This window comes from Aythya fuligula, chromosome 5 (assembly GCF_009819795.1).
Source record: "Aythya fuligula isolate bAytFul2 chromosome 5, bAytFul2.pri, whole genome shotgun sequence".
Taxonomy (NCBI): domain Eukaryota; kingdom Metazoa; phylum Chordata; class Aves; order Anseriformes; family Anatidae; genus Aythya; species Aythya fuligula.
In genome coordinates, this window is record NC_045563.1 from 16,857,209 (window position 1) to 16,878,152 (window position 20,944).

The window sequence follows — 20,944 nt, forward strand, 5'->3', positions numbered from 1 at the left end:
CAGGGGAAAGAAATTACTACCATAAACTGAATTTTCTCTGATGCGGAAAAACTAATTTTTCCACTTCATGTAGCTGGAAAGCTGAGTGGTTACTAACATTTTGGTTCCTTCACTACCAGTACTGAATAAATTCAATCTGGACACTTTGAGATAAAAGATTGTTTTGCCTGAGCAAACTGCCACTGACACTTAGATACCATTGTTGCAAAGCTGAGAGCAAACGAAGCAGCTGTTTCAGCCCAGTTTAAACATGGTGAACAAGAGGAAAGCATATTAACTCCAGCTGTGCACTGATAACAGCTGGGAAGGAAAATCACTGTATGGGAACCTTAAAGTAAACTTTGAATTGTAGCACACTTGGCTATCATGAGTACACTTCAGAGGGTGGAGGAGAGGTGAAAATTTTGTCCTTGGAAGTGTGGAGAATTTTATGAGAAATTCTTGTGCCTCCCTTTGTGTAAAGGTGCAGCAGGTTCTGTGCTTGGGCGGTATCATCTCCCCAAATTTGCAATATGAATCACATCCTTAAACTCGTGGGCAGTTTTGAGATCAGTGCAAGTTTTTAGAGGGGGATTCTGTGCAGAGTAATGGTGTCCCTTTCTGACCAGATAGCAGTGCAATAGCCTGCTTTAAGAAGTATTTCGGGGTATTTTTAAGCTCTGTAAGCTCCTCAGTGGCATTCTATTTTCCAGAATAATATTTACCAGTCTTCTTCAGGCTACTTCAAAGGTTTTTCTGTACAGTCCACTTGCATCTTGTTCATTTCGGTCTATTGGGCATAAAGAGCAGAATAAAATTATAGGAAGTAATTAATGTCAGTAGTAAAAATAGCAACAATTCTCAGAATTTGCATTAAACCAAAAACTCCCTTTGGTCCTTGCTGCAGTAGAATAATGATTTACTTAAGCTTGGGTCTAATGGGAATTTTAAAAGCTTCCTTCTAATCAGTATTCTGTGAAAGCTCATAATTAAGAATAATTCTGGAACAGTTATATAGTTGGAATAACAAACCTTCATTATATTTCACACTCATATTTTAAAGATGAGAAGTTAATTCAAGCCTTCTACACGAACCCATATGCTCTCGTGACCTTGCAAAGCCCACAACTTAAAATATAAGTAGCAATTCTGAGAGTACTGAAGCGTGCAAAAGATTGGGTCAGTAAGGACGTGTTGTATTTGGTCGTTATTTGCACGTTGACACATCTGTTGGTAACACTCAGTTGCACCTACGCATGGAAACAAGTAATGTTAAGAGAAGAAAGCACGTTTTTTAAGTTAGATAAGGTGTCTAATATTTCTATTTGGCATCCAAATTAATTTGTGGGAGTTGGGGAGTAGCGTAAGAAAAGGTTTTGGTTGATAGTTGAGATATTGATGTTATTTCTCTTATCGGTATTTGTGTGGTTCCCTGGCTGTCTTTGAACACCCATACAAACAAAAGGACTGTGCTGTTCAAACTGCAGATGGGAATAGCTTCTGGCTGGAGCATGGAAACTTCCGGCAGTTTCCTGTGACTGAGATAACCAAGCAAACCTGTCCATTTCTGTGCAATTGTCACACTCTTTCTGCACTATCCCCCTTTCTCCCACTTGCCATCTTTCCCATCCCTCCAACTTCTGTTCATGTTCTGTTTGGTGTCTTCTGCTAACCTCCAAGGAGCTGGAATCATGTCTTGGGTATTCTGTGCAAAGAACCGTGTGTACTTTAGGTACATGTAAAAGGGCTAGACTTAGGCGGCTAAAGTTTTGGACAGGAGGCAACACAGCTGTCTGTGTCCCTGTGAAAAGAGAACATAAGCGTATAAATAAAGACATTTAAATGAGGCCAGTTAGTATTGTCATAAAGTTATTTTAATGTTAACCAGCTGTTATAGACTAGATCTCACTCTTCAGTAGATTGCATGCCTCTTGGTTTGCTGGAAGCCAGTGCTCTCTATTTCTGTGCGCATAGCAGACAATTATATAATAAAACAGGTCTTTGGTTTCATGTGCATGCAATTATGAGAAAGCAGTAGTTCCTCAAAGAAGGCAATTTTGGCATCATTCTTAAAGACTGTGTTCAAATGTAAAATATGGAGTATGTAGAGTCAAAAATGTAAATGGCTATGTATGTTAACATTCTGCATGACTAAAAGAGAATAGGAGAAACATGACCAAGGGAAATGTCTTACAAATGACTTGCCAAAGCATATCAAAGCAGATGTAGAGCTGAGTAAATTGCAAAGCCCAGTGACACACAAATATGAGGAGAATTTTAGTGTTCCTGAAAGAAGGGTACCTATTTGAGTGGGTCACTGAAAGAACTGTCATACTGTATGTTAAAGTGAGTTTCTCTTTCCCTGTGCCTTTATATAAACTAATAATTGTCTCAGTAAGAGAAATCTAACGGCTCTGATCCATTTGTGACTGACATAACTGTCATTGTCCCAGGGACTGAATCCAATTAACAATCACATATTTAATAACATAGTATTGCGTTTTAATTTCAAGTATTGTAATCTAATATGGTTGCTTTTATAGTGTTTTTCAGGTTTGATAGCTATGGTGGATCTTTGATTGTGGTTTCTTCTGAGTTGCGACACTGAAAACAATGGCGAAAGAATACATAAAGAACTGCTGTAAATGGTGCTTCTATGCAGAAAAAGAAAAAAATGATTGTGAGTTCCGACATAATCACATTGACTAAGGGTCTGGTTATTCTGTATTCATTAATGTTGAGGCTTCCCATTAATAAAATTATTTTGTCACTCCTGATAAACTTGAATTCTTTGACAACATCCAAAAGTCATTCCATACCTCCACTTGGAGATTGGACACATACTTGTTAGTGTTATGAACTTGAACTGAAGAATAACACTTATCTCAAGTCTGCTCCTTGCAGCCTGAAATGCTGTCCAAAAAGCCAGCTTTTTTACCTGAGGTTGTGTGAAGGTCTTGTATCTCTCAAGCTCTCTAAAAGTGAATACTTTTTTTTTTTTTTTTTTTTCTTTTTAACTGCCTGCAGATTTGCTGTCAGGATTTTCTTTGGTGGCTTAGTTGTTTGCCAAACTGTTCTATACAAGTGTATAGAGTGCCTCCTCTAAAAATTTACTAAGAGCAAGGCAGCTATAAATACACAAGCTTGGGCAATGAAGTTTATATTAGTACAGGTATCATAAGAATGAATATCTTTTCCAAGTGCTAGTCCTGAATGCTAGTAAAACTGAATGCTAGCAGCAGTTAAGTAATGTATCAAGCACAGATTCTATTAAATAAAAGAGATCTGTTCACAGTATTTTCAAAATTTAACGCATATGTGTACTGTCTGTTTCTCTTGCTCTTTATTTTTAGCAGTTTCCGTGGTACGGGAATCTGAAGCAGTAGCTGCAAGAAAGCCAACTATTGTAGAGCAACCTCCATTGTCTTCTGTGTCAGTGAAGCGGCAAGTTGGCTGTTCAGAGGATTATCTGCTTTCTAAACTGCCCCTGGATGGTCAGGAGGTACCATTTGTGGTCCCCCCATTCAAACTGGCTTATGTACAGCCCAAAAATCTTCCTAGTACCTCACATGCTGGAGGGGTTCAAGGTAAAATATAAAAAGTATTGCTAAAATAGTATGAGTTTCTGTGGGGGAAACCTGAATAAAAAATACTGTACTTCATTAGGTATGTTAACCAGTGTCACTTTCTAGCCAAAGCCTGAGAAACTTTTTTTTTTTGTGAGAGAAATTTCTTACTTTGTGCATTGTAACACAATGGTATCTCCCTCACTATGTATTAACTAAATTTGCTGTTCAGTTTATAGAGATTTGGAGGAGGAGTATGTCTTTTTTTTTTAATTTAGTCTGTCATAGGACTCCAAAATAGTTGTTTAGTATCTGCTACTCCTTGAAAGTTGTCAAGTATTTCTACTGAAAACCTATGTTTGCAAAACTTTTCTAGAAGCCTGGTCTTGTGGCTTTTCCCTCTGGACATTCAGAGAGCTTTTGGGAAGGATGTTACCCCAGTGATCTTTGTGATCTTGCATGAATGAAATGGAAAGGGGGGATTGCACACTAGTGCTCATACTCAAAGTATTGGAAGATATTGAAGAAAGCCAAAGGTCTGTGAAAGAATATATGGAGGCAAGAAAAGACCTAACACATCACCATTATCCAGGTCACTTAAGGAAGGAAGGAGGGTAGTCTTTTGCATTTAATGTACTGATAATGTTTTAGCATACTAACACATCTTCCTTTTCAAATTTCATGAACAGGAAGCATATGCTACTACATGGAGGAAAGTGTGTTTTGTTTTTGTTTTTGTTTTTTTTTTTTGTTTGTTTGTTTGTTTTTCTTTTTCTTTTTTGTATTTTTTTTTTCTATTTCCTGTTCTTTTTGTTACTCTTTGGGTGCCCGGGGGTCAGGTCTCAGCAGTATATGGGTTGCATATGATGATAGTTTGCTTCACAACAGTCTTATACTTCAACCTCTGTCAGTCCCATGCTCACGCAGCTGAAATGACACGCATGCAATTTAGGCACAGTGGCATTTTAAAAGAATGGGAGCATGGCCCAGTAACACGAGTTAGAGGGCACGTGCTACCGCTAGAGATGATGAGGACTTAAGGTCTTCTCCAGAGATGTGTAGATTTAGATAAGGGAAAATTTTGATACGAGGGCGTAACTGAACAGTTGCTTTCTCTAGAGCTGTTTTGCCTCACGGACATGATGAGCTGATAATGTTTTTAGTCTCATGTGACTGGATTTCTTTTCTGAGAGTGGGAACTTCAGTAACTGAAAAAAATCAGCCACATGTTGCATAATAACTAATGCAGTGCTGCCTTTTTCTGTTTGTGTGGTTTTACTCCCATCATTCTCCCTTCCGTGTAGGTCTTTGCTGTTGCTTCATGTCCCTTGCTTCTCTCCTGGTACCAAACTTTCGCGTCTTCCTCACCCACCCCTGCTAATAACACTAGCATAAGGGCCAAGCTAATCAGTATCACAGAGCTGATGGGTATAGATTGGCCATTCTGTGCCCAGTCTCTCAGTGGGTTTTATTCATGATGCCCACCTCACCAGACACAAACAGGCAGCAGCCTAATGGTTGGAGTTGGAAAATATGAGGCCCTCCTTGTCTCTGAGCCTGACCTGCTTTAGGTTTTCCCACAGATGGCCAGCAGAAAGCAATCCTGATGTGTGGAGTTGCTCTCTGCCACCCACCTGGCAGAGCCAGGCTGCTGTCCCAAAGGATTGCTTGTTGTATATGTTCTTCAGTAGCTAGATCTTGTAAAGAGTACTTGGAGAAGGTGTGGGAATGCAGGACATGCTCCTGGTAAATCATCTTTCTTACAGAATCTGGGTTCATATTTTGTCTTGCTTGATCTTACCCCATCCTTAAGATTCTACAGATAAGTTCATAAGGGGACCAGGGCTCTCCAGAGGGAAGGGAGAAGGAAGATGTGTTTAACAACCTTTAGATAAATGTTTTCTTTATTCTTGCTGTTCTACAAAATCTTATCAGTCAATGACTTATAAACCAGTGAGTTGGCTTCATTGGGAATTATGCTACATCATCATTTCTGAAGGACTTAGTGAACAGAGTGGCCCTTTAGGCTATAAAGCCAAAGATCTTCTGGCAGGATGACCTGGCTGTTCATAATTGTCCCTCTTGAGCAAATATTTTAAATTCTTGAATAAATATTTGAAAAGTGGATCTTATGTCAAGTAGGCAGCTTCCACTTCTTTTTAAAAAGTAAGAATTTATATTTGGAAAGTACAGTTTTTAAGCCTCATTAAAGTTGTGTTTAAATTGCAAAGTTTACTTTTAGGAAGATTTACTAAATACAGAGAAGTGTGCTGTCATTCCTTCTTTACAATAAGCAAAGCACCAACATATTCAAAAAAATAAATAAAAATAAAAAATAAAACTACTAGAGTATTTGTTTCTTAGACTGTTGTTAAATATCTGTAGAAGTCCAAGTTCTTCCCTTATTCCACTCCATTTTCTGTGCATGTCTGACTATTTTCCTTTATTGAAATGGGACATGCTCAGTGTTAGCTCTTGGCATTCCTCCTTAAAATAGTTAAGTTCTGGCAGCCCTTCTCAGTATTCACTGTGGCATGTCTCATGCTCTCGCAGAAGTAAGCTAGCAGAAGGGAGTGTGCTCCTGGGCTGGAACATTGAATTTTCCGTCACCTGTTGTGCAGCAAAACTTCACAGCCTCCCTTCTAGCGTTCACCCTCATATGGGTTCTGCTGGAGCCCATTATACTTGAATTCTTGCCATATCATCTCTCATATCCCATCTCACTGTTCAAGTTATTCTATTTTACTTACTCTGCTACCACCTGGAGGAAAGGATTTTATAGCATTAATGTTTGCCCCTTATGGTGTAACACGTGCAGAATTGAAGGCACTTGGTAATGGAGTAATGAGCTATTTCACAGGTAGGCTGAAATCCAGAGAGGTGACGTGAAGGAAGCAAATGTCAGAGCTTGGCAGATTCCAGGTCACCCCATCCACTTCTTTACTCGACTGTTATTGCAAGGCTTCTTTTCACTCCAGACAAACAAAATGAAGCACTACAGTGGTGTTCTTTGCTGTTCTGCTGACCAAGGAGTGCATGTCTTGTCTGAAATAATTATAAATAAAGGAAAGAAAAGTAGGGCAGCTGTGCCGTAATGGACTGAGTAAACGGCTGGGATTCAAGCATTCTTAAATCTGTCTTCTTGTGTCTCAGCCAACAATTCAAGTCATTTTGGACCAGTAATTTTACCACTGACACGCTTCCTATGGAAATTGGATGACAAGGAGATTGCAGTTGCAAGTTGCATTATCTTTTATGCAAGACCCTCCTAAAGGACTGTGGGCCCATTAGCCAACTAGAAATACCCTAGGGGATTGTAGCCAAATAAGTCAGAGGTTTTCTCTATGCATGCCCCTACTTTTCTGGTGAATTTCCATCTTGGTCTTTGTCTTTAGAGCTTTCTGTATTTTAACTGGTTAGGTATCTATCATGGAACACTTCAAGACAGGGTATGCATAGATTATGGCCAATTTCATTCCAATATTTCCTAGCATGCTGTTGAAATCTGACATAATATGTGTCTGTTTTCTTTTCTTTTTTGTATGTTTTTTTTTTTTTCCCTTTCATTGAAGCAGATAATAATGAAATATTTTGTCCTTTGCCCTGAAGGCACTCAGCCTGCCTTATGAAAACAAGCAGCATGTGTTATGTCTGGAACTCTTGTATCTGATGTTTACTTGTGCTCCACAGAATCTGCCAGAGCTTCATTTGGTGATCGGAAAGCAGAACTGTGCAGCATGTACCAATGGCCCCAGTATGATGTGTACAACCCATTCTATTTGGAGCAGCATGTTTCACCAGATCTGATTAGGCGTTTCCAAGCAAAATCAGATAATAGGAAATTATATGGATCAGGTGAGAAGAACTGCACTCTTACTTTTCTGTCTTCCTCCAGTTCACACTGTGCATAGGTAAGAGAAAAAGTCATTAGACTACAGAATACATGTTTGACTGTAGCAGTTCTCAAACTAGTCTGTATACTATAGACAGTTCCTGGTTAGTGAGTTGATCTGTGGAGCGGACTTTACTTGATTTCCAGCTGTGCTGTTACCTTCTGTCATTTGGGGGTTTAATAAGGCTTGTATGCGTCACACAACAGTAGGCATATTGGCAAAGTGAACTAGTGTAGCTGCATTTAATCCAAAACACGATGTAGTACCAAGAGTCTAGCTACCAGTAAAAGGAGTAGAGTATTTGAGGGAGAAGGAACAAGGAAATCAAGTAGTATGTTGAGTGGAAGAGTACCTGAGGAATATATATATGGAGAGGGAGACAAGTGCTAAATAAACATTCAGGAGCAGATTATGAGAATAGGAACAAAATGGGAAGTGATGCTGTATGCCAGCTTTTATGTACTTTGCTTTTGAAGGTGTAGAAATGTCACCAGTTCTTACTGTGTAAGTATGTTTAATAACAGGGGAGGGCTGTGAGATACGATCAGTAAAAGTTTAGATACAAAGTGTTTGGCTACCTAGGTAAAACTTCTGTACCATTCATTGGTTTATGTATCTTGTATAATGCATGCTGTTTACAGTAAAGTAGATGACTAAGTGTTGCGTGCTGTAAGTGATTGCTAAGGTAAATCCATTCAGAAAACTCACGCTCGAAGAAATGTACACACATCTCCATCAGATAGGAAGCTGGCAACAGCATGCATTTTTAAAGACGTGTTTTTTAGAAAGGTACAGCATGCTTCTTTTACAGCTGGGAAAAATGTCTCAGTCAGTGTCCTGTTTTAAAATTAATTTTGAATCACCATAGAAACTAAATGAAAAGACTAGTCCATATATATATTATTTTAAGAGGAGAACAAAACACATGTATAATTTAAGCACACATATGGTTTTGCTAGGCTTTGCAAGCACCTGTGGGAGCCAAATGGTTTCATAAAATTGTCTTGAACATCTTCCCTTCAGTTCATCATCTCTTTCTCCGTTTTTCTTCAAGCCAAGTAAACACTTCGCTAGTTCTTGTCTTGGTAAGCTCAAACACAAGAAAGGTCACTAAAGTATGTCTAGAGTACAGTTATAATATGCCTTCTTCCTCCAGAGTTTTTTAACAGCTGTTTCAAAAACTAGATTATTTTCTTCGTGTGTATCTGTAGACTCTAGACAAAACGTATCTTGTTGCACTAAATGTTGTGATACTTTTCATTTGAATTCACTTAAAACTACAGAATGTGTTTATTTGGAAAGTATGAAGTGAAGTCTCTGAATTTTCATGTGATGTCCCCCATCTTCATCTTAACAAATAACTGAAAAATATGAAAAATTAATATTCTTCCAAAGTTGTAATAATTTTTGTAAGCAAAAATGATTATTTTTTTCTGCTGCTTTATATTTTACAGACAGCTTTCTCAGTGTAAAAGCTATTATTTTTTTTTCCATTAAAACTTACGTTTTTGAAAAAGGCAACATCTCTCCTTCTTGTCCCTGTGTTCTCCCTAAGGTTCTTCAAAAACTTTAACCAGCTTTACCAGGAACACACAGAAAATTATGCTGTTTTTAAAGCATTTCAGTGATTTATAACCTTGTCATGGTTTAACCTGACAAGCAGCTAAGTACCACATAACTGTTTGCCCACGTGGAATGGGGGAGAGAATTGTAAAAGGTAAAAGAGGGAGAGCTTGTAGGTTGAGATAAGGACAGTTTAATAATAAATAAATAAATAGGAAAAAAATTTTTTTTAAAGTAATGCACAATGCAATAATGCAATTGCTCACCACCAGCCAACCAATGCCCAGCCAGTCCCTGAGAAACAGTGGTCCCCTCCCAGACAACTCAGAATCATAGAATGGCTCGGGTTGGAAGGGACCTTAAAGATCACCAAGTTCCAGCCCCCCTGCCATGGGCAGGGACACCACCCACTAGATCAGGTTGCTCAGGGCCTCATCCAACCTGGCCTTGAAAAGTTGTTCTCCATCTTTTTCATAAGCCCCCTTTAAGAACTGAAAAGCTTCAGTAAGGCCACCCCCAAACCTTCTCTTCTTCAGGCTAAACAGCCCCAGCTCTCTCAGCTTTTCTTCATAAGAGAGGTTCTCTAGCCCTCTGATCGACTTTGTGGCTGTCCTCATTTGTGACCCTCAGCCTCCTCACTGACAGGGCAGTGTGAGATGCAGAAAAGTCAAGCAACACTTGCACAAACAATAACTAAACCATCATTGTTTTATCAGCATCATTTTCATCTTAAATCCAAAACACAGCACAGTACCAGGTACAATGAGGAGAATTAGCACTATCCCAGCCAAAATGAGGACAAATATGTAGCCTTCAGTGAAGGAATAAAGAACTCTGTATCTGTTTTTCAGTAGTTTGTGAAATTCACAAGTTTTAAATATGGAATTAATTTCCATAGCCATTATCAATTTCAAAGCAAGTATGGGGTTGGTCTTTCCTATCTGATCCCCTTTTAGCAAACAAGGTTTTTAGATCTGCTTGATATTATAATGCTATTTCTACACCAGGCTCTGTGAACAACTCAGTAAGCCCTGTTGTGTAATATGCAAGGGAAAATTTGGAACGCACACCAGACATACCAACCTTCATTATATTTCCCCACAGTAACACTGCTGCTTTCCTTTCCCTCCCATGGCTGTAAAAACTTTTTATACCTTTTGTTCTCTTTTTCTTCCTTCAGAAAAAAATTATTCTGTATTACATCTCACAATAAGCATAATTGGTTATTTCTTCTGATGGCAATAAAAATAAAATAAATTTTCAGTAACCAGTGAGGTGATGTAATTCTATTAAAGTATGATCAATGAGTTGTAATGGAGGTCTTCTCAAATACCAAACCACAACAAAAAACAAAGCATCACATTGTATGGTCCTTTAAGTTAAACTATACTGCTTTCATTCATTTCAGTGTTGGGAAACCTCTGTAAAAAACTCTCAAACACTAATAGAGTCAGCAAAGATTCCTTAAACACTGGTGTTATTTTAGCTCTCATTTTCTACTGTTGCTGCATAACATGCATAGGCGATGTGCTTTAGCTCCATATTGCTTTGTGGTCAAAATAAAATTGATAAGATATACTTAACTACATCCAACTATGGGGGAAACTGCCATGTTTTTGTCACTGGGATCTTTACTGTAGAAAAAAAAAAAAAAAAGGATACTAGGCTAAACCAGAGTTCTGGATGAGTTAATTATAGACGAGGCTTTCTGTTTTGCTAAAGCATCTACTGAAAGCACTGTTTCTGTTGTGGAAGCAATTTTGAGGCAGGCTCTCCACTCTACCAGTGCTACCGATGTGACTGAGCAGGATTGACCAGTTTCAAAAACGGAGTTCATTAAGTTGTTGTAATGGCTTCTTCTCAGCATTTCGTCATTTAAGGAGAGTGTTTTGGGAATGGGAGGTGGGGACATCCTTCCCTTGATGTTATCTAGCTAGGTTTTAATTCTACCATGGGTCTACTTAAATTTTAAAAAATATTATTTTTTCTAGCAATGACATGATATGTACTGTTGTTTTTGTCTCTTTAGTTAACGATTTAAGAACTAGTGCTTTGCCTGGGTCGCTTGATTTAAGTCATTCAATGTTTGATCTCAGAAGCCCACCTCATCGATTCATGAAGGTGAGTACTTCTTGTACCTTACATGTAACTTCAGTTCTACCAAAACCTCAGCACATTTGGTGTATCTGTTTTTGTTGCATGGTGTTTTCAGGGGAAACACTGAAGGGCACTGTTCTGTGCACTGGAAGGGCTAAAGGGAAAGTTCAATACCTTGACTGACGTTGTGTTTATTTTCTTGATGTCTCCTCTAGCTACTGCTATTGTAGTCCTACAAAGCTGCTGAGAAACTTGAGTAGGCTTTTAGTCAGGACAGGAGAAGAGTCTATGGTTCCTCATTTTGTTATTTCTCCCATCACTTGAAAAGTGGAACACTAAAAGTTTCTATTTATGCAAAAAAAACCAGTGTTCCGTATTCATTTTTTTTGTCCCAATAATCATCTGTTAGATGACACAACGCTGTATATCCGTAAGCAAAAAAATTTGAGTTGGCCTAACGTGTCCTGTATCAGCTCTTTACGTCAAGGCAGTAATATCATGGTAGATCAAGCGATTAGTAGGAGAACAAAGATTTGAAATTGCTTGTATTTTGTTTTCATCGTGTCTTATCTGGTAGCAGAATCTCTGTGGCTTCTCCATCTATTGCTCTTAATGAAGTGGTGGTTTTTTGTTGTTTTCTTCTTTTCTCCTCACCAGAGATATGATTCACTCTCCAGCGTACCTAGCAGTACCTCCTCCAGGAAGGAATCACAAGGCAGTAACAGGAGTCTGGGTACAGTTTGTTTGTTTAACTTGTAATCAAATACTTGCAATGTTAAGCTGTCTTAATGTTGTTTGTTTGTTTGTATTGAGATGATTAACAAGCCACTTTGGAAATTACTTCACAATTTGAAATTAAGAGTTTACAACTTGCATGTTCCTGTTATCAGGAGGTTGAGCAAATTGGGCCTTCAAGGAGTGCAAGTCTTCGTGCTTTTGAGAAATTGATCCCTGGATTTACTGTCTCAGTGAAATAAGAATTTACAGGTTTTCTGTTAGGATAGGACGTGGCACCTTGGTCACAGCTCTAATCCTTTTTCACGTATCAATATTTTTCTGTAGAAAGTATTTGGAGCACAGTACTCGTATTACATTGAGAATTATTCAAGAATATTGCATGAAAAAAATAGTACCCTTAGTAATAAAGGGATGGTGAAGAACTGGAGATGATGCAAAACATATCCTCAAAAACAACTAAAGTGCCCACAAAAGTCTCCTTTATGAAAGTCAGAATTTCACACTGTCCTCAGTAAATAGAGAAACACTGGGTATTAAGTGGCTCTTAGAAAAAAGTGTAACAGTAAAATGTTTATTAGCCTGGTTGAGAAAGATAAATAGCAGGCCAATCTATAAACTTAACAGTGAAAGTGATTAAGGAAAGTGATAGATTCTAAATGTGTTTTGGGTGTGTCAGGAATGTGCTCTTTTACTTTCTGAAAGGTGTTTGCATATAGCATAAGTTATTAACAGGTATTAAGATATGTCAAACTTAAGTTAAGAAAAGTTTTCAAAGATAGACAGTCCACCTAGTAATGAATTCACCTATTCTTGGAATAATTTTTTAAGATACTGTATTGCTTCTAAAAAACACTAATTGGCTTTTTTTTTTTCCACAGATACTATTACATTATCAGGTGACGAGCGGGAGTTTGGAAGACTGAATGTAAAGTTGTGTTATGTTTCTTCTGCGGAACAGATCTGGATCACAGTTTTACATGTAAGTAATTATAAATAAGCAAACATAAATAACCTGATCATTGTTTACTCAAATGACTATTTCACTATATTTAGTGTTAAGGTAACAGAGAGTCTGTTTAGCAAGAGTAATGAGAATTAAAGAATACTTTGAGGAGAAAAAGGCAAAAGAAATTTACCCCTAAGGATTAATATAAGCACAGTTCAGTCAAATGGTCTTATTTTGAAGTGAGAAACTGGCAGGGGTAGGGAATCTGAGAATGTTATGTGCTGGTCCTGGTATAGAAATTTTCCTGTGGAAATATGGAGGCAGCAAATTGGAGCAAAATTTGGAGGCACCATTTGTCTGACTAAATGTAGTAGTTTCCTCAGGGTAGAACTGTAATAGCACTTCAAGGTTGTGTAGTTCTTGCAGTTTTTTTGTTAACTAATGTGATGTTGTTATGCTGACTCGTTTATACACTTCCAAGAACTGATTAATTTTTAGGTAATGGAACTTTGAGTACTCAGAAACCTTGTGACTATACCAAATGATACATTTGCAAGATTACATAAGGGATTTCACAATTTATATGCTGTCAGTTTCCCACATAATGATTCAGCAGATTTTAGTGATTTCACTTTTTACTCTCTGCTGTGAAAGTAAATTATTAAATGTTCTGAAGTGACATAATCATTACACCGGCTCTAATTTGCATTCAGTATTACAGGAATTACAGCAGTGTAGAAGACCTTGTGTTTTTAAGTTGTCTGTTAGCTGGAGGCTTACATTTTCTCTGCTGACTCTGTTTCCAATGTTGTAGTGCAAAGACCTGACCTGGCCTTCTAGTTGTGGAGAAAACCCTCTTATCTATGTCAAAGGAATTCTCACACTGCCTAAACCAGTGCAGTTCAAATCTTCTGCCAAGGAGGGATGCAATGTAAGTAGAAGCAAGAAAAACACCAAGAAATCCTCATCCCCATATCTTTTCTCCAAATTCCTTTAAATAGCTTGTTCCACTTCCCCTCCTCTTATCCTCCCTTGCATACATCCTTTCCTAAGTCTGCAGGACAGGTATGAGATACTCATAGGGGACTGAACCATGCTGGTCTTCACAGCAGGTGGGGGATTGGAGGAAACCTGGACACACCTTTAGATGCATATTCATCCTGGGGAAGGTAGATGATGATGTGCTGCTTCCAGCGCCTCGCTAGGGCAGGACACAAAGTTCATGTTTTGTCTCTACAGAAAGAAGTAAAAATGGGTCGTGTGGCACAGGAGTCTTGATGGTACCAGTATAGGAAGACGAATGGGCTTGGGGTGAGTGGGAGGGAGGTGAAGCAAGGTAAACATCCCGTAACGTGAATCAAATGTGGAAGAATATAAAATGAGCAGAAAGACTGAAGCAAAAGGTCTTAGGAGAATTTTCTATCATAATGTGTGTAAAGCTCCAGAAGAGAGAGCCTCAGCTCATTCTGGTAGTGCACCAGAATCCAGAGCATTGTCTGCCAGGCTGTGACAAAGAGGTGACAAGTCTGCATGAACTTAGCCTCTGTAAAATCACACCTTTCCATGACAACCTGAAATGGTATCCAGGAGCAGTTGCTTTAAGACCAGGAAGCCTCTATTTCTAGGTTTTGTGTTCAGTGTGACTCTCTTAGAAAAACGATGTTACCCCTGTGTCTTTCTTTTTAGGACATTGAATTTATGGAAACTTTTGTATTTGCTATTAAACTACAAAGCCTGCAGGCTGTCAGATTGGTATTTAAAATCCAGACACAGGCTCCAAGGAGAAGAACAATTGGAGAGTGCTCCTTGGCATTGCGGGAGCTCAGCTCAGAGGAGTCAAGTCATTGGCTGGATATATCTCCTCCTTCCAAATCATCTGTAAGTGCTAATACCACAAAAGTGTATTGTCATATCACGTAGAAAGAGATGTTGGAAACAGAAGTAGAATAATTCAGTAATAATTCATTGTTAAGAGCAAATGCAGTTGTTTTTTTTTCTGCTTTCTTGGATGGGGGGCATTTGATGGAAAAAAAAATGCAGACTTTTGAACTAGGCGCATCACTATTATGGTCATAAACTGCAGCTGTTTCTGGGAAAAGAACTAGAACTAGCTCTCCCACAACATGGCCCACAGCTGGAGGGAGGGACATTCTGGGAAGACTTTCAGCAAAGGGCACCGAGTAATTGCCTTTTCCTACCAAAAATGCATCAGAAGATCCGTAGGACTAGCAGCAAGAGCTCACAACAAATGGAATTTGATTTTGTTATGGAAGAAAAGTGCTAAGATCTTCAGTGGCTTGAAACTGCATATATATATATATGTGTGTATATATATTAATGTTCAGATTACATGCTGTGAAGTAATAATTCAAGCAGTTCATTTCCATTACAGTAATAAAAAACAGGTGGTTGTCAAATGTCATTTTCACAGTGGGATTTGCTTTCCCCCTACTCCCACTTTGTTTGTTTCTTTTACAGATTGTGTCTAGACATTTGTATTTTTAGCAAATTAAACTTGAATTAGCAATTCAAAAGCAAATTTTATCTAAATGTGTAAGTAATATGAGTGACACTCTTGATTTCTAACATAAGCTATACTTGACATTTGTAGTTCTAAAAAGTTTTGATTCAAAAGCAGTAACTTGCTACAGATTAAGTGAAAGAGGAAGCTGTGTGAGAAGCCACTTCATCCTGTCTCATTGTGTCTGTGTCTGTGTTGACTTTCCTCACCATTATATCCAAGAGCTCTCCAGACACTGCATCCATGTGCTTCCTCTCATGTTTACACAGAAATTTTGTGGCTGAGCTGCAATGAGAATTTGAGTCTCATAAGTGAACTGGAGCCTGATTTCTCTTCTTTATCTGAGATGTTGCGCACTTGCTTGGTGCATTTTTCCATCTCTGAAGTCCATTAGAACTTGAAGGGAACCAGGACTAGCATAGGCCTTTTAAGTGGAGGCTTTCAGAAAAGCTGGGTCTCCCTCCACTGGCCCACTCCTGCTGTACTTACTGTGTCCAGAGTACATTAGCCTCTGGCAGAAAAGTAATGAGGACCTTGAGGCAACTTTGCCACTAGCAAAAATTCTTTATTAAAAAAAAAAATCAGACTGGAGCTTTCAGTACACTCAGAATGTGTCTGTGTTTGTGTGTCTAAGCATGGAAACATATGTACTTTTACAACACAGGAAAATCCACAGCATGCTGTCATCCTAAGCATTCCTGACATTAAATGACAGGGCCCTGTATCTACGTAAAGTGTTGCTTGTATGTCCATATTACAGAATTCAAAAGGGTGGAAGGGGAAGTCCAAAGGTCTTCTGCCGGTGGAACATGCCTGTTCTCTCTCTTTCACATCCACGTTTAGTAGAGCTACTACTGTGTGTCTGTTTTTTCCTCTGTGTCCACTCTTACCATTGAGGAATCTCCCAGGTGAAATTTTAGGTTTATTTGTCCAGTACTTCTGGCTGCAGCCCATTAGGGTCATACATGCACTATATATAAGCAGTGCATCAAAGGAGCACGTGTACTGCAGCTCTGACAAGTGCAAGATGCATTTACTTACTGTGCATCTGCAGGTTGTATATACAACACATACTTATATTTCTGTCCAGGAAATCCCAGCTAGAAATGTGGGAGCCCAACGTATAACAGAATTCCTGCATTTCCTGAGTTTATAAGCAACTTAATCCAGATGTTATGGCAACATTCTTCTGCTTGTAGGTGTGCCGCGCAGAACTTCAAGTAGGAACTTGTTTTCAAGCAATAAACAGGAGGATTCAGTTACAGATTCTTGAAGCACAAAACCTTCCAATTTCATCTACACCGCTGTCTTTATGTAAGTTACATCAATTGTCTCATGCCTCCTGTCTAAAACCATTTGTAACAGGTAAAATGCTGCTCGAATGGGTTGGCAATCCATAACATTCCTTACAAACCTCAAACTAACATATTGTGCAGTGGATTTCCATTGCCAAGGCTTGTTTCCACAGATGTCTTACTTGATTACATTTTGTTTGGTTTGAAGCTACGCATTTATGTATTTTGGAAGGTTTTTATCCCAGTATTAATCCTAACATACAAGAGCATTAGCTTGCACTTGCTGTTTGGATATGTGTTAATCAGTTCAATACTAGTGAACACGCTCTATTTGTGTGACCAGTCAGGAAAGCTATTGTACAATTCTTTTGGCCAGACTTTTGGGAAACTGTTGCACTTTGAACAATACATGTGGATCTTGTCAGTTCCTCTTTGGGTATGTTTGTGAGTAACCCTTTGTGTGTTATGTCCTTTTTCTCCTCCCTCTTTTTTACTTTGTGATAGATTTTTTTGTTAAAGTTGGAATGTTTAGTACAGAAGGATTGATGTATAAGAAGAAGACACGTCTTCTGAAATCTACCAACGGCCAAGTGAAGTGGGGAGAAATGATGTTTTTTTCCAGTTAGCCAAGCTGAACAAGGAATTAGTTTTCTCATCAAACTCTACAGCAGAAGCTCAGTGAGAAGAAAACACTTCCTAGGACAGGTTGGTTTCTGCTATCTAACATGAAATGCTTTGCTTAAAATCCAGTTCCATGAGATTTTTTTGGTATGAATTTTAAAATACTTTAAATAAGGTGGCATATAGGAAAATAGTGAATTCTAATAAAATCTTCTGGCTTTAATCCAAGAAGGAATAGTACTGGCTCTTAAACATGCACGAACATCAGAATGCATGTTGACATGTGATCTTCCTTTTAAAAAGAACTCTTTTATGTCATTTTTGTGTGGAGTGTTGTTATGTAAATGATTGCTTCTTACAGACAGATGTATGATGTCCTCCTTGCCTCTAGGCTTTCTAAAGAAAACAAACATAGCATTCACACCATCTCCACAATCTACAATGTCCTCTGTAGAAAGAAGGTGTGTTGGCTTAGAATACTAGTACACTCACAAACAAGTGTGTAGAAGGGAAATGTCAACAGCTACAATAGCAGACTGCCCTTCTGGGTACAACAGTGCTGAAGTCAGCATAATGTTCTGAATGTGTATGATCAAGTGATAATGCAAACAAACAAAATAATTAGATGAATGCTTCCTCCTCCCCCTCCCTCCCCCCTCCCCCCCCCCCCCCCCCCCCCTTTTTTCCAGCTGGAACTTCTGTAGTATCTCTTTGAAAGCATTTATGTGAACGTATGTATTTAACCACCATAAAAATTGGAAGTCTGGTCTCTTTTCATTCTCCCTGCCCTCTTTCCCTCATTGTTCTAACTTACCATTATTCTGTCCCTTCTTTCTCTCCTTCTTTTTTTTCCTCAGTATAATGAGACACATTTGTTCTTAATGCACAGTGCTTTCCCTGACCCAGGCAGATATACTAGTAGAATTTTAATATATACATAAATGAATAATGTGGAATTGATTTTGAGACTCCAACTGTAAAGTCCCTTACCAGCTGAAGGACTGCACTATCCTTAGATGCAGAAAATGGTAGCTTCTCAGCCTGGCAGTGGATCTTGTGCATGCTGCGCATGTTCACTTGCAGAAGATGCTGGTCTGGTATAGAAATGATGTGCCAGTAAGAGTTACGTGACCTTCCTCTATTCTATCAAGTATCATGTCAGACGTGTTCCGTCCTTCCGTGATTCTGTTGGTAGAATTGGATTTGGAACAGAAAAAGAAAAAAGTATGCTAGCTAGCTGTGATACTTCAGGGCAAAACTAACCGGGTATGATTTTGCAGTCACTAAGCAATATGTGAGGTCATCTCAATCTGATGAGTTTCATTTAATCATGGGTCTTATTTTTACAGGGAGGAAATGAGCTACTTCTGCTCTTCAGAGATTATTTGGAAAAGGTTGTTTCAGCTCATGCAGGCAGACATTGCCACATAACACATGAAGACATAAAATATGGCTCAGGGAAAAATGTACTTTAAGCAATTGGCTGGGTAGCTGGAAAAAGATGAATATAGCTGGATCTATTAACGTGGTTCTTCAGAGAATGATGTTTAATTGGATGCTGTTCTAAAACAGACAACACTTCGATTAGGCTGCATTTACGGGCATGTCTTTAATCATGAGCAAGATGTATGCTGAATCTCTGTGGATGAAACATCAGCTGTCTGTGGTATTCTGGAAGGCATTATTCTCACTTCTTGAGGAATCATGCCTCAGCAGTGTGGGCTAAATGTACTTCATGGTGCAGGTTTCTGAGAAGTATTAAAAAGGACTCATTCTTGGAAGAGTGGAGGAAATAGAGTCCCGTAAATAACGATACCTACTTACATAAGCAGAATTCTTTTGGCAATGGGAGCTGGTGATATTGTTTAGGGGAAAAACTTCCTACTTGTACTTCATTTCCTTGTTTAAGGGCCACTATCCATTAATTGAATACCGAGAAGAAACGGACTCTTACTGCGTGACTATGTGTGATACAGGCAAGTTAGTAACCTCTGTGGAATGCAGGTTTGGCCCCGTCTGTTGGAGTGTGCAATTTTAAATGCTCATGAAAATGCTGGACAGCTAACTCTGGGCGCCAGGTGGCTTGCTGCCAACTGGAATTTGAGTGCATGGTCTAGAGGGACATCACTGCCCTGATGGGTCCTTGACCCCAGCACATCAATTTGAATGGAGCAAGGAATGCTTGACTTAAAATATGTTATTAAGTAGGGAAACATCAGTGTGTAGTGAGTTCTCTAATTCATATTTGTTTAGAGACTAAATCTAAACACAGACTGCCTGTGTTCCCAGCCGAAAGCCAAATTATGTTAGTCTTAACAGAACTGTATTTGTTGCTAATACTTTGGTCACAGTTTACATGTTGCATCTCATTCTACACTTTCATGGTATTTATTTGGATCTAACGAAGTCTGGGCCACTGTTACAGCAGGTAAACTCAATTTGATTTCTCTTTTTATTTCTTGCTGCAGATCTGGATAAGTTCTGATAGCACTAACAGTGAAGCAGTAGAGCAGTGGGAAGATACCATCGCTAACCCTGAAAAGGTTGTTGTTAAATGGTACAGCCTTGGTTCATCTTGAAGACTGGAGATGAAACTCAGGACTGATTTTTCTACAAAGCTATGCTTTTTAAAATAATATAAATTTAAAGAAAAATATTGCCTATACAAGTTGTTCAGAAGGACTCTGCTGAATCACACCTCCACGTTAACTGGAAAAATTAAGTTTCACAAAGAGAAACACTGCCTAAATATTATTAAGAGGAAGACTTAGAAAATGGGAAGAGCACTCACTTAATATTAAAAAATCCACCAGGAAAAATAAATATTTGCTCCTTTTAGGCTCTGCAAGAATATAGAAACCCAGTCTTGAAGAGAAACAGCTTGAATCAGCATCATCTCCACTAGTTACAGACTTCATCCTCATCTGTAATCTTGTCTTTGGTAAAGACAAGATTTTGTCCATGGGAATCACACCAATCAGTGGCTTGATCCTAGGTACCTCTAACCCTCTGTGGCTGCACCTGTCTTGACACCATTTGACCAGAGTAATGTGTGCCTCAGCAAGTGGGAAAGCTGTGGCTGTAGCAGGAGGCATAAAGGGAGCAATGCAATAATGCAGCACTCAACGGCTTTTCTAATCTTTGCCCCTGGTGAAGGGTTGCACAGTGTGCCAGTATCTTGGGTTTTCCCCCATCCTTGTCACTAGTTTAAACAGAGGGACTGAAAAACAAGTTTCTCTGACTAACTGTGATCTTTTCAAGTGGGGCCCTTCAGATTTGCTTTGTTTGGTGACTGCTAGTTGGAATGAGTGGAATAATGCAAAGAGGTATCAACTCTGCCTAGGATCAGGGACAGGTTGTTTAAATAAATTATTTTTATTATATGTAATTCTAATAAGTAAATGATTCCTATCTAATCAACAATCTTCTACCATTTGCTTAGTTTACTAAAAGCCAGAGTAACATACTAAGGAGTAAGCAAATATTTACTGATAAGTGCTTTTTTAATGCTAATTAAAAAGCAGAACAGTAAAGGAATTGGATTTTGTTTAAAAGATGGGCTACTACTGCATAAATATTTATTACATGTACAGGATGCTGAAAATATTATGTGTGGAAGTATATATTTGTTACTTGTTTTCAGCAGGAAGAAATTACCATATTTTTATTAAGTGATATTTTTCCTATAAAATCCTAAGATTATTTTTCTACTAGTCCCCGTATTT

General features: G+C 38.6%; 1 protein-coding gene across 1 annotated transcript; it reads left to right on the forward strand.

Moving 5' to 3' along the window:
• Nucleotides 1–2,589: 2,589 nt before the first annotated feature.
• Nucleotides 2,590–20,385, forward strand: TC2N (tandem C2 domains, nuclear). Its single transcript, XM_032188874.1, is given in 12 exon segments — nt 2,590–2,659; nt 3,336–3,566; nt 7,236–7,400; nt 11,031–11,122; nt 11,756–11,831; nt 12,715–12,815; nt 13,597–13,713; nt 14,469–14,660; nt 16,503–16,617; nt 17,103–17,209; nt 17,211–17,303; nt 19,688–20,385. Coding segments are annotated over 12 exon segments (1,467 nt in total). The 5' UTR covers nt 2,590–2,592; the 3' UTR covers nt 19,799–20,385.
• The last annotated feature ends 559 nt before the right edge of the window (nt 20,386–20,944 follow it).